General features: G+C 45.8%; 1 protein-coding gene across 1 annotated transcript in view; it reads right to left on the bottom strand.

The window, feature by feature from the left end:
• Window positions 1-12,532: 12,532 nt before the first annotated feature.
• The window catches only part of LOC143299172 (paired amphipathic helix protein Sin3a-like), a 48,062-nt gene continuing 46,415 nt past the window's right edge, over window positions 12,533-14,179 (bottom strand). Inside the window, exons 29-30 of the mRNA XM_076612309.1 lie at window positions 13,573-13,737; window positions 12,533-12,767 (exon numbers count right to left, since the gene is read on the bottom strand). Of these exons, the coding sequence (XP_076468424.1) occupies window positions 12,534-12,767; window positions 13,573-13,737 (399 nt within the window). The 3' untranslated portion in view covers window position 12,533. The remainder of the gene's footprint in view (window positions 12,768-13,572; window positions 13,738-14,179) is intronic.

Raw genomic sequence — 14,179 nt, 5'->3', positions numbered from 1 at the left:
AATGTCTGTACTGCTACTCATTATCTCTACTTTTTCTTTTTTTTGTGTGTCACCTCGCATGCATTGTATTGTGTTACTCTTTTTTTGTCACAACAGATTTTTGTGTGTGAAATTCAGGCTGCTCTCCCGAGAGAGAGCGCATCGCTGCACTGAGAGCGTCACTCATTTTTGTTGTATTTTCCCCTGCTTGCAGATTTTTTTTTTTTTTTTTTTTTTTTTTTCCTATCGAAGTGGATTTTTCTACAGAATTTTGCCAGTGACAACCCTTTTGTTGCCGAGGGTTCTTTTACGTGCACAAAGTGCATGCTGCAAATGGGACTTCGGTTTACTGTCTCATCCAAATGACTAGCGTCACTCAGGGTCTAGTGGAGGGGGAGAAAATACTGGCGACTGTGCCGGGATTAAGAGCCAGTGCGCTCAGATTCTCTCGCTTCCTAGGTGGGCGCGCTACCTCAAGGCCATCATTCCACTGGCTGCATTAAAAACACAAGTCCCATGGTTACTGGTCCTTCTCCTTTGTTTGCTGAACTGAGCCACAAGCATCAGGTTGTCTTCTTCGCTCCAGTTCTTAACCCCCTGACTGCCAAAACCTTGGTGAAAGGAGATACGTGTGACATGCATTTCAGGTACTTCCTGTGTTGTCTTCAGGGTTGAAAGGAGGAGTGTGTATTATATTCCATGTTTGGTGATACATATACTTATCATGTCAAACTGATGCAAACTAGGCCTATCGGTTTGCTCTGCCTGGCCAAATTTCGCGCGGCTAACAGTGAAAAGATGACCCATCTAGCCCGGTCCGCTCTTAGCCAATCAGACGCCTCTAAAAGCTACAAGCGCTGAATCATTCCGTGAACAAAAGTAATGCAGTCACCAAGAGCAGTATGTCCAAATTTGTGTCTGGACTCTGTGTTCAAGTGTGTGTGTGTTTGCGTGCGTGAGTGTGTTATCATATTTTGTCTTACATGTCATGCGCTTTGAGACATTGGAAAAACGCAACAGAACTGTCCAGTTAATATCATCATAAACAAGTACCCACATACACAACATACACACACACATGCAGAAGTTAGTATAACTTATATGACATTTATTACCAGTCAAAAGGAACATCAAAATCTTCAGTAAAACTTTTCATAGAACAACACAGCCTGTGGAATATAATTATATACATTCACTTCCACCCCACCACTCTCTTTAAACAGTTCTCACTCAGCACATAATCCGAGGCCTGGTCGGACGAAGTCTCTGCAGTCAGTTAGCTGGTCCCCATGTGCTGGTGCTGTTTGCTCCACAACTGATGACACAGTCGTCCCAACAAGTCTGTCACTTGCTCTGGATACTGCTCTGCACGTTTTCACAACACATCAGTTCTGATTCAACACTGGACTTTGTTGCCAGTGTAGTAGTAGTGGTGGCAGCCTCACCAGCGAAACAATAGCAGACTGTGTGTTAGCAACATTTAACCAGAGTTAAAGATAACCAGGAACCTGATTCACAAGTACTGTACAAAGAAGGAAAGAAGCCGACTGTGAACTGACAAATGCAATCAGAAAATGGTTCACGCCTTTCCCAGTTCTTGTTGATTGCTGAGTCTTTCTATTGAGTACACATGGTGACAAGATATATATGTGAAATGGAAACACAGTGCTACACAGTATACATACACATGACCGTGGACACATAATTATTATCACCATTCGCCCCCCTGGACACGACACCCTGGGATTTTGTTCTCACACACAGCATGCAGTCAACTTCACAGCTGACGTTTATCCACACATCCATCAAATTTAAGTAATGTCCTTTGACCAGTTGTTTTCTTTTTCATACAACACTGAAAACAATCCACAATGAAGAAAACAAGGGCTAAATAAAACATCATATTTATGGTACTACTCATCCATTCTCTAATTCTTACACACATGGTTGACTTCACCAAAGCCATGTATATAGATCATGGATACAATTTGACCAAGTTCCATGAACCATTCTTGTTTGTGTATTCACCTTCAATATACAATTCAAAATGAAATCAAACCTCAAACAGCACAAAACCAGTAACATATGGGTATGTGAAGCTTCCTGCAATTGTGGGCGTAACAGGTTTTTACCTAGATTTGACATTTGACATTGCTGCTTTATAGTCAAACCATCTGCACACAGGAATGCCCAACTATGTTATAATTTAATCAGGTTAAACATAAAATCTAAAACAGATCTAAAACAACCAAAAAAAACCCCTGCCCAACACACTTGATGATAGTTGATGATGATATCAACTTGACCATAAGGTTCCTTGATGCAAATAAGAATAGGCTGTGCTGAGGACGACAGCCCTTCCACTTAATTCATCATCCATGGATTATAAAGAAAAAATCTTAAAATAAGGATACACAATGATTCAAAACCAAAACACTTCAAAGGCAAACAAAAATATTTTTAAAACGCCATAAAGGCAAATAACTATAGAATGGACAGCTAGTGCCCATCCCAGTATTCATAATCCATCAAATCACCACAGACAGTACACCACAGACTGTGGAAAAAAGAAAAGAAAAAAAGGAAAAAAAGGAAAGGGGAACGGACAGGGAAGGCAGAAAAAAGCATACAACAGTGAAGGAAGAAGAAAAAAGGCAAGAAATAAAGAAAGCAACAGAAAAGAGGAAATTTCTAGTGCAAAATTTCTGGAAGGTAGGGGCGCTATTTCTACTACTCTACTGAGAGACCCCCAGCTCCCTCGGTAGGGTTTGTTTACATGATCACTTCCTTTGCTACCACACTAGCCTGACAAGATGCATGCATAATACCAACATCCAGTCAGGGCAGCTGTAATTCTGTCTGTACACGGGGATCACAAAAAGTTAAGGACCACTGGGGAACTAGCACAGTTTTTCTTCCCGTGGTCATGGTGAAAGGACGTTGAATTTCCGACAAACAGCGGTGTATGCAGGCAGTGTGATGAGCACCACTCATAACCTGAGAGGCTTTCTTGCATGTGTACACTTCCTTTTCTTCTTCTTCTTTTATATATATATATATATATATATATATTTTTACAATGAAAAACCATAGCTGACATTTATAAACTGTTGAATAACTGTCAATCTTTGGCTGAACGTCCGCTTCATATGCCTTATCAACCTGTTCATGGCACAAATATGCCTGAAACAATGTTCCATTTATTCAGTGAGGGGCCAGTGAAAAGACCAAATGCAGCCTGCATAATTCCTCATCACCTCTGGGGCTTATTCAAAATATACTTTAAAAGGTTTTATTTATTTCCTCTGCAGGGCTATTTTCTGTCTGATCACCTTGATTATGTAACTAAATTATTTACTTAGATGTTTCTAATTTGTTTGTTAAAAAAAAAAACACATTAAGTTACACTTATCATTTGTTGATTTATTTCAATTTACTTGTTCACTGGAAACAGGAATTAATCTTTTTCTTTTACTGCTAACTGCATGGGCCAGTGAATTATCTAGAGACAGATTCACATATTTATTTGTTTGCTTACTTATTCATCATGACACACATATATGTACAGGGTTGGAACTGAGTTTTCATATTTTACTCACAGTGTTTTAGTGAATATATGAAAGAGTACCAAAGACACACACATATGGATCCAACAGTCAAACACTACCAAAGACACACACATATGGATCCAACAGTCAAAAGGAGGAGTTTGTATTATACTCCATGTTTGGTGTTACATATACTTACCATGTCAAACTGATGCAAAATTTCGCGCGGCTAACAGTGAAAAGACGGGCCCGCCCGCTCTCAGCCAATCAAACGCCTCTAAAAGCTATAAGCGCTGAATCATTCCGTGGCCATGAACCAAAATGCCCCATGAGAACCACGGCGGAGACGCGGGGACGGACGGGCGGGCATTCGAGTTTGACATGGTAAGTATATGTAACACCAAACATGGAGTATAATACAAACTCCTCCTTTTGGTGTCATATACTGTACCATGTCAAACTGATGCAGAATTTAAAGCAAATGGAGGAGGGCAATGCCTACTCGTTCGTATGGGGAGCCCTTGTAACTGAGACGGCAGTGTTAGCCGCGACAAAGGAAATCCCCTTGGAACCGTCAGCCCTGGTCATACGGAAATTCCTGAGGTAGAAGTTGATGAAGGGATTCTCAGACCGCCAGAAGGCTGCCTCCAAGACATGCTGCATTGGCACTGAGTGCTGGAAAGCAGCCGAAGTAGCTATGGTCAGCACTTCGTGTGCTCTGGGATGAAGACAGCTGATATCCCTGTGTGCATGAGAGTAGGCTCTACGAATGACTTGGGAAACCCAGCGGGAAATGGTGCCTGCAGCGATGTCTTTCTTGTAATTCTCATTGAGGGAGATGAGCAGACGCCTCTGAGAAGAACGCCTATGGCGAGACCTATCCCAATATTTGAGACACCGAACAGGGCAGAGGTGCCTATCCGCATCATCTTGGGCAAGAATATCAGACAAAGGTCTGACCCTCAGAGAGGGGGAAGGAACCTCAGGGTCTTGGTTCTTAGCCAGAAACTCTGGAAGGAAACGAATAGTGATGGAACCATCTCTGTGGAAAGCCAGATCTTGCACTAAGACCATGCAGCTCACTTCTACGACTGCCTGTGGCCAGCCACAGAAGGAAAGTGGTCTTGAGGGTGAGGATGTCAAAAGGAATAGTCCCCAATGGTTGGAAGGGCTGTTTTCGAATGAAATCCAGCACCAGGAACAAGTCCCAGAGGGGCACTCTTCTAGGGTCTCTAGCTTCCTTCCGAGGGGCACCCCTAGCCACCTCTCTGAGCAGGAAATCCGCTTCAAAGGCGGGACCACCTAGCTGTTTGCATTGAGGTACAGATGGCAGACCTGTACCCTCACACAGAACTAGCAGACAGGATGAGAACCGAGGAGCAGAGAGCCAGAAAGTTGGCCAGCTGCATGCTCGTAGGGTTCGTAGGGGGAATGCCCTGAGCTGTACACCACCGCAACCATTTCTTCCAGCGAAAGTCATACAAAGTCTCCGTTCCCTGCCTCCTTGCTCTGGTGACTATGGAGAGGAGGTGAGAGGAGGCACACCCCTGGGTCAGCACAGCCGACACAGAGGCCGACCGAGGGGTCGAGGACTTCAATGGTGATGCTGACAGTTCCGACCGCACAGCAGCCATGCGTGCTGGTGGAGCAGTTGAGGATTGGAATGAGGAGTGCCCGAGCGAGGCTGCCTCAGCAGATAAGATTTGGTTTCAAGTTCCAGGGGTGGAAACATGTGTCAGGGACTGAAGGTCCGGAAACCAGGTCTGGGCTGACCATTTCGGCGCAATGAGGATCAGCTGCGGGTGTTCCAATCTGTCTTTCCGTATCCCCTTGGACAGAATTGGAAAGGGAGGAACCGCGGAGGCAATCAGACTGCTCCAGTCTAGAGAGAGAGCATCCACTGCCCACGCTTCTGTGTCAGCAACCGAAGAGACGTAAGTGGGAAGTCTCTTGTTGAACAAGGTCCACCATCAGCCGTAACCACTGTTCCCACACCCACTGAAGGCTGTCCTTGTCCAGGGTGCACTCTGTGCGTATGACACTCTTGGACCTGCTGAGAGCATCTGCCAAGATGTTGGTTTTTCCCCGCGAAGTGTCTCGCTGAAAGTGGAATGCCCTTGCTGTGGCACCAACGGAGGAGAGCCTCGGTCCGCATGGAGAGGTCTGCCGAGTGCGCTCCCCCCCATTTGTTGACATAACATGCGACCGTCGTCTTGTCCGTGAACAAGCGGATGGTCTTGCCAGTGGCCTCCCCCATGAAGTGCAGGAGAGCCCTGCGAACTGCCTCCAGTTCCAGAACATTGATGTGGCATAGGCGCTCCTCCGGGGACCAAGTCCCTGCTGCATGGAGTGAGTCCATGTGGGCTCCCCAGCCCAGGGAGGAGGCATCTGTGAAGAGTGCCACCTGAAGAGTAGGTGGGGCTATGGGCACTCCCTGTGTCCGAAGGGGGGTGATTAACCACTCTGATATCACCTCGAGGAACCACTCGCCCAGACATAACTGGGTATCCCATGGCTGAGTGCTCTGGGACCAGCGTAACCTCAGTGCCCTCTGGAGAGGGCGCTTGAGAACCCTGTCCAGGGGAATGAGAGGTGCCGTGGACTCCATCATGCCCAAAAGGGAAGAAAGTGTCCACGCTGTATCTTGGGAGGAGTGGCGCCAGTGGCTGAGGAAACCTGCCAGACGGTCCCAGTGATCTGGCGCCAGAGAGACTATCATGGACCGCGTGTCGAATCTCATCCCTAAGAAGTCGAAGGACTGACCTGGGGACAGATCGCATCTCTGCTGGTCCCTGAGGAAGCCCAGTTGGGAGCAAAGGTCTAGAAGTCTGGCCGTATGACTGGGCCAGGATAAGCCAGTCGTCCAGGTACACACAGAGACAAAAGGATTCTGAGCGGACGATGGACACCAATTCCCGCACCACCTTGGTAAACAGGAAAGGGGCAAGGGACAGACCAAATGGGAGGGCCGGGAACTGGAAGCCCCTGTCCCTCCACACGAACCTCAGGTACCGATGGGATGCCGAATGGATGAGTATATGAAAATAAACATCTTCCCGATCGACAGAGGTAGGCCAATCACCTTGTTGGATGGTCTCCCGAATCTGTGCCTGTGTGTCATCTTGAATTTGATTTTGGGGAGGAATTTGTTGAGGGGGGACAAGTCCAAAACTGGTCTCTACCCTCCCAAGACCTTTGGAATCACCAACAACCAGCCGTAAAAACTGGGGCCCGGGTCCGAGAGTTGAGATATAGCCCCATGAGGAGTGGGTGCGATATCTCTTTTTCTAGGACGCTCTCCTGCTCCGTCGAGCTGGGCACCTAAGGAGGAGGAGTGGATCTTAGAGGGGGGCGGTCCTGCACCCAAGACAGCATGTACCCCGACTCTAGCACCGACATAATCCCATCGTTGAATCCCAGAGCACACCACTGATGTGCATGCAGGGACAAGTTTCCTACTTGGAGGGGCTGAACGACTGGCGGTGCTGAATCGGGGCCCAGTCATTGGGGGTGCTGCCTTCTGGCCTTGGGCATGGCCGGTCGGCTTGGACGGACATCAGGTGGTTTAGTCCTCTGCCACTGATTCTGCACACGCTGCTTTGACTTAGGCGGCGTGGTATATGGAGGGGCCCTGGTGGCCGGTCTCTTCAATGGCACAGAACCCTGGAGCCCATGAGAGATGTGGGCCAAATATGAGGCCACCTCCCTGTTTGTCTCTGCCCTGTGGCTGACAAAATGGGGCGGGAACTGGCCGAAGAGAGAGTGCTGCTGTGCTGGGATGGACCGCATGAGACCAGATGCTACCCTATTGCCAAAAGCGTGTAACCTCTGGTCGGTGAAGAGGCCAGGCGGGACAGAGGAAGGAGACCCCGTGTCCTGATTAACCGGACACTGTTCCCACAGCTCACTGGCCCTGTGGAGGAACGCGTCGAAGGTGTACGCCATGGAAACCTCGAGGAGGCAGCGGCGGGCCAATTTGTCCCACTCTGTTAACGTTTTAAAGGATAGGGCAGCTGAAGTGGGGAAGGTGATGTGTACCAGGACCACACCCCTCCCTTGGAGCAGGGGAGACCGGCCGGATAGCGGGAAGACCTGCAGAGCAGGTTGCCACGCGCCCCGAATCCCCTCCCGTGGGGAGACTGGGGTGGCTTGGCCCGGGGTGAGCAAAGTAGAGATCCCCCCCCGGAACCAACTTTTTCTCCCCCACCAAAAGGAGGTGGGGGAGGGGGGTCGACAGAGAAGGGAGGAGGAGGAACAACAATGGGGCCCGTGAGGGCCGTCTCCGATTGGGGACCCGGGTAATGGCTGGGCGCGGCCTCCCTTTGGGAGTTCGCGCCTAGCTGCGAGTCCCCACAGCCAGGAGAGGACTTGCCATTCCCCCCCTCTCCCTGCCTCGCGCTGGGACACCTCGGGAGGCGACGCTCGTACCTCTTTCCCCACGGTCCCCTTCATGACCGTTTTACTGGTACGAAAGTCGCCTCCGCGATCAGCGTCTAACGACGCATCACCGCGGTCCGCATCGGGAGGAATCATGAGCTCCGGGCCTGGGAGAGTCTCTTGCCGAGTCTCAATCCCAGCAACATGATCCCTGCCTTCGTGGTATGGCACACGAGGCATGGAACCCGCGCTTAGGCACCCAGCGAAAAATCCGACCCCCAACAGAGAAAGGAAAGACAGGATCGACTTAGAGGCAGAAAAAAACGAACGAATCGAGGGTGCCGAGTCGAATCGAGTACACAGAATGTAAGAATACAATAAACACAAGCCGCATGCAACAAAATAAGGCCAAAAGGATACGCTTAATAGCCGAAAGAAGCGTAAGACGAGACAGAGCGTAAACCTGACAAGATGGCGTGGAGAGCCTTGGCCAAAGGAATGATTCAGCGCTTATAGCTTTTAGAGGCGTTTGATTGGCTGAGAGCGGGCGGGCCCGTCTTTTCACTGTTAGCCGCGCGAAATTTGGCCAAGCAGAGCAAACCAATAGGCCTAGTTTGCATCAGTTTGACATGGTACAGTATATGACACCAAACATATATTTACAGAATATCTCTTTAACGAGCTCCGTCTCAACCCAACATTCATATTTACTGGAACAGAACATGTATTCAATGAGCTGAATCTCCCCCTTGATAATCTTTTTCATTTTTGTCTCAACAGTACTCGTAAAAACAACTTTTTTAAAAAGGTGATGAAAATTAAACATTTCTGGTGTGGCATCCGATGACTTGTCAAAACAAAAATAAGTACCGAACTCTAGCCAGTCGAATGAAAATGGGGATTTACCAACCTCTACTTACGACAAAATAAAACATCGACCTGACAGGAGCTTCCATCCAAACACACGTGCATCAACAAAGGGATCTCCCTCCCCTTCGGTAACCATACTATACAAATACACTTTCAATGTTCAACACAGAGCAAACAATTCAAAATGTCTAACTGAAAAGCTGTGTCCGCCAGCACAGAAGATGAGATTCAACTGTCAAGACTACCTTGGGAAGGAACAACAGACCGAAAACTGTTCACTTTATTTAACAAATCCCCATAGGCAAAGCTTCGCTGCTGATCTCTCCCATTACAGAACCAACAGAATCCCGTCATCAAGCTGCCACTACTGGCAGCGTCTGAGACAAAAAAAAAAAAAAAGCATACTTTTTTCACACTAATGAAAATTTTCCAAACATAAAACCAAACTTAATAAAAGAATTTTTTTTTTTAATTGTGACTACACTGCTGACAAAAACAGAATAGCGGATTTCCTTGTATCACCATTCAATTTTCACCATTTCTTTTTTCTCTTCAATTCCTGTTTAATGAATTGGTTGTTGTTTGGGTTTTTTGTTGTTTCTTTTTTAATGCATTATGCCTTCTATTGAATGGTGCTGGTCAAGGGTTTAATTGAAAGTCCAAGACTTTTCCAGACCGTCAAGGCAAACATATCTTATGGTGAGTGTGTATGTATTATATATATTTTCTGTTTTACAATAATATGGAGTTTCTTTGTAGAACAAGGTGCTATAGAAATGACAGTAACAGTACTAATACTGATGATACTGTCATTATTGTTTGTAATATTGTATAAAATAAAATAAAAATCTAGGGTGGTTTTCTTTGACTACATGTAAAAAAAAAACTTACCACCTTATGCTTCCATTCACATAAATATTTAGAATAAACAAGGGAATAAGCAAACAAATAATTTAAACAACAATAAGAAGAAAGAGTCAGACCTGTATGATCATTTGTGTGTGTGTATGGTTGCAGGTCATGTTGCTGTGCTGAAGTGGCAGGACAAAAAGCCAGTTCACGTGCTGACAACAGTCATGCTGCCAACTACCATGGTCAGTGTGACAACACGACACCGTCCTGAAAGACAGAAGCCAGCTGCAGTACAAGACTACATCACCAACATGGCTGGAGTGGATATGAGTGACCAGCTACTGCAAGTGCAAGGTCTGTGAAGACCTGTTCAAGCGCCACAACACACCCAAGTCAACAAACTGCCAACTGGTGTCCAAAATGTGGAGTTCCACTGTGTGTGAAGCTGTGCCCAGAACTCAACATCACCTGCCATGAGCTTTTTCACTCCAGACAAGACTATCTGTCAGTGATAATACATCAGGTTTTTGTGTACAGTGAACTCCTTTTTTTATGTAGAGACAATATTTTTTTTGTGTGCGTGAATTTCAACTTTCTCAACCATCTGTTCATGCTTCATTGCATGTACTGGGTCTTCAGTTCCTCAAATAGTGTTAGGATGTGATGTGGAACATTTGTAAGCTGTTCAAGGACACTTGGTATACCTTTCTGATGGGTGCAAAAATGCTACAAAATACACAAAAAATGGATACCGTGATCAACAACAAGATGGTGAGTAAATAATTTAATGTTTTGCACAAATATGTAACAACATTCACTGAATACACATACTAAATTTCAATTGTCTGGGTGTTTATTTGTTTTTTGTGAGAATTTTTTTCCCCCTCCTATACAAACCCTGGGTTTTCTGGGATTCGCAAGGGGAAAAACTCTTGGCATGGAGTGAGTTAAAACCATGCCAATGGGAGTTGTTTTTAATATCCCAGCTAACCACACAGGGCCATATACTGTCAACTGTCAAAACTTTATCTGCAGAATGTGAAAGAAAAAAGTATAGTAAAAAAAAAAAATAAATAAATACATTTATATTCATGCACGTGAACCCAGGACCTGCCTCTGATGATGACTACTCAGGGGATAGAAAAAAAACAAAAAAAAACCAACCACACAACAAACTCCAAATATAAATATATATTCAATACACAAAATTATAACTTTATATATAACAGGCATACAAGGCTGTCTAGAAAAAAAAAATGTGAATGGACCGACAAGGCAGACAAAAAAACAAAAAAAAAATGAAAAGAAAAGAAATAAAGAAACCACAGAAAGACAAAAAGGAAAAGGCCAGTAACAAAATGAGCAATACAATACAATACAAAAGAGAACTTTCTAGCAGAGAATTCCCAGCAGGTGGGGAGATACTGCTCAGGCAGAAAGAGCTCCTGGCATTTTTTGGGGGGGTTGGGTAGGGTCCCATGCCTACCACAGCAACATCAATGAATTCTCACATGGAACAGCCTGGAAGACATCTGTGCCAGCCCAAGCACCCCTCGAACCATCTGCTCTGGTCAAATCAAATCAAATCAAATGATGGTGCTGAGAGCCTTGCCGACAACAAAGGCCACCGCTCCGGTCGTTCCCAAGTCCTGTCAGAGGTGACTCATCGCATCAACAGGGTTTTCTAAACACCACGAGGCTGCCTGCACACAGTGTTTCAATCCCTCTGAAGCACCTACCCTACTGCCCCCATATCATTGCCCCAAGGACGCTAACGTCTTTCTCCCCTTGCTGATACGCTCTCAGTTCTGTTTGACAGACTGAAGGGATCAAACATTCTGCTATTGTATTGTTTTGTTTTGTGTTGTACTGTATTGTGTTACTCTTTTACCACAATGGATTTCTTTGTGTGAAATTTGGGCGGCTCTCCCCAGGGAAAGCACACCAATGAAGCAGCACCTTTTTTTTTTCCTGCCTGCAAGCAAGTTTTCTTAGATAATTTTGTCAAGAACAAGCCTTCTGTTGCCGTGGGTTCTTTTATGTGCGCCAAGTAAATGCTTGGCACATTACCTCGGTTTATCATCTCATCCGAATGACCAGCATCCAGACTATCACTGGTCCAGTGGCAGGGGAGAAAATACTGCCGAGGGAGAGATTCAATTCTCTAGCTTACTAGGTGGATGCGCTAGCACATGAAAAATGGCAAGTCAATCACAGAATAAACAAACGCAATAAAAAATGAACTGAGGTGAGAGAGAAAGCCCTGCAAGATGTCCAGTTACCTGTTAGCCATCAAATGGATTACAGCAGAAGTGCTCAGCACTGAAGGCAGCAAATCATGCTGACTGGCTGAGAGCCATGATCTGGGTTGGTAATATCTCAGTGCCACATCAGTCGCAAAGCATTAGAGAAACAGAGCAAACCAACCAACTTACACCAGGTTTACACAGTCAGTATATGATGTTAATAAAAAAAATATTTAAAAAAAAGCAGGTGATTGTTTGTGCACTGTGTTTGACACAGAGACAAGCCCGCACAAAGACAAAATCCTAAACATGTCTTTTCTTCTTTCTTTTTTTTTCCTTTTTTTTTTTTACAACACACTCACTTTGTTTTCCATAGTTGCCTTCAGTTTTCTACATTCAAACAGATTCACAAGCATCATCAGCCAAACTGTCTAGTGTCCCAGGTTTCCCTAATGCACAGTCACATGTGTGGAACAGAAACTAAAGGAAAGCACACACCTAAACCACCAATCAATTTACACTTAAATGCAATACACTGTAACGTGTAAAGGAAAGGATTATTGTCAAATAGCACATAAGCGCAGAGCATTCACCACCAGAAAACAAATCCACAAGTGAAGTAGAAGCGAGGAAGTTGCACACCGTCCAATCACCGTGTCCTTTACTCTGCAGGGGTGGAAGGTCGAGACGAAGGTCGCGAAGAAGGTCGTGATGATGACCGGGCACCGATGAGGTCAGTGGGCAGGGCAGAGGCCAAGGTCATGGCCACAGCCGGGGGCTGGGCTGCCGCCACGGCAGCAAGAGTGGAGGGAGAGACGGCTGAAGGGGTGGGGCAGTGACGTTTGACATGGTAACGATGGTACGTGTAGTACGGAGGCTTGGACAGCTGGTGCACCTGTTAGGATTGGAGGTCGAAAAAAAAACACAACACAAATGAATAGCTGGACAACAATACTTTCTCAGTCTCAGTATCACATCAAGCATGATTCAGCTTTAGGCATTGGTTCAGTTCTGCACTCAAAAGCCAAGACCATCTCTCTGATACATCCCCCGCGGCCCTAAAAACAAGATAAAAGATGTTTGATTCACTGTTTGTTTTTTCTTTCACTTGGAAACATCAGCACGCAAAAGCCAGAGGAAGTGATGGAACTGCTTGTTGCTCCTTTCTCCCTCCTCCCACCCCACCCCACCCTGTAGGTGGGAAACCATTTATATCAAGCATTTCATAATCTAAATCAACAATTCAAAATACAGGAAATTTGAGCAAGACTTTCTGAAAAGATTAAGAATCATTAATGATCAATTTATGATGCAGCTTCCACAAAACTAGGCAACACACATGCAGGGTCTCGAGTGTTGACAGCATGTTCACTTTCATATTTCAACATGCATCCGGTGATATTACCAATTCTTGCATGAGAAGCACAATTACCATTTTCTAATGGCATGCAACTATCAAATAACTGCACCATGTAATAACATTTTTCAATGTTCTTCTACAAATAATATTCTGTTCTACCTATATTCATTGCCAACCCAACTTTTTTTTCCCACTCTAAAATACACCCACATCCTTTCAGTTTTAAACAATGCTTTCCCCCTCTTTCACACACACACACACACACACACACACACACACACACACACACACCACACACACATACAAACACACTCAAACACCCACCCACCCACACACTCACCTGGTGGAGCTGGGTGGTGGAGGAGGAGGGAGGAATGGAATCCACATGTCCCATCAGCCAATCCTGACAGGCGATGGCCATGTCAGAGGTCACGTGCTCCTTGCGCCATTTCTCCAGCCACGCCCCAAACTTCTCGTGCTTCACCAGCGACAGGCGCTTGTGGCTCTGCGCACACAGAAAGCAAGCACAATTCAGTTTCAGTTTCTCAAGGAGGCATCACTATGTTCGGACAAATCCATATACTTTACACCACATCTGCTAGGCAGATGCCTGACCAGCAGCATAACCCTACACACTTAGTCAGGCCTTGTGTGCATGCATATGTATTTATTTTTGCACCTGTATGAGTGGATTTCTTTTACAGAATTTTGCCAGAGGACAACACTCTCCTTGCCATGGGTTCTTTTTCAGTGCGCCAACTGCATGCTGAACATGGGACCTCGGTTTATGGTCTTATCTAACGGTTACTAGATGCAGTCTCATCTAACAACTAGACGCTCAGTTTGATTCTCCAGTGACGGGCGCAATAGCCGAGTGGTTAAAGCGTTGGACTGTCAATCTGAGGGTCCTGGGTTCGAATCACGGTGACGGCGCCTGGTGGGTAAAG

This window comes from Babylonia areolata, chromosome 24 (assembly GCF_041734735.1).
Source record: "Babylonia areolata isolate BAREFJ2019XMU chromosome 24, ASM4173473v1, whole genome shotgun sequence".
Lineage (NCBI taxonomy): Eukaryota > Metazoa > Mollusca > Gastropoda > Neogastropoda > Buccinidae > Babylonia > Babylonia areolata.
The sequence above is the reverse complement of the archived record's forward strand: the minus strand, read 5'-3'. Positions and strand labels throughout refer to the sequence as shown.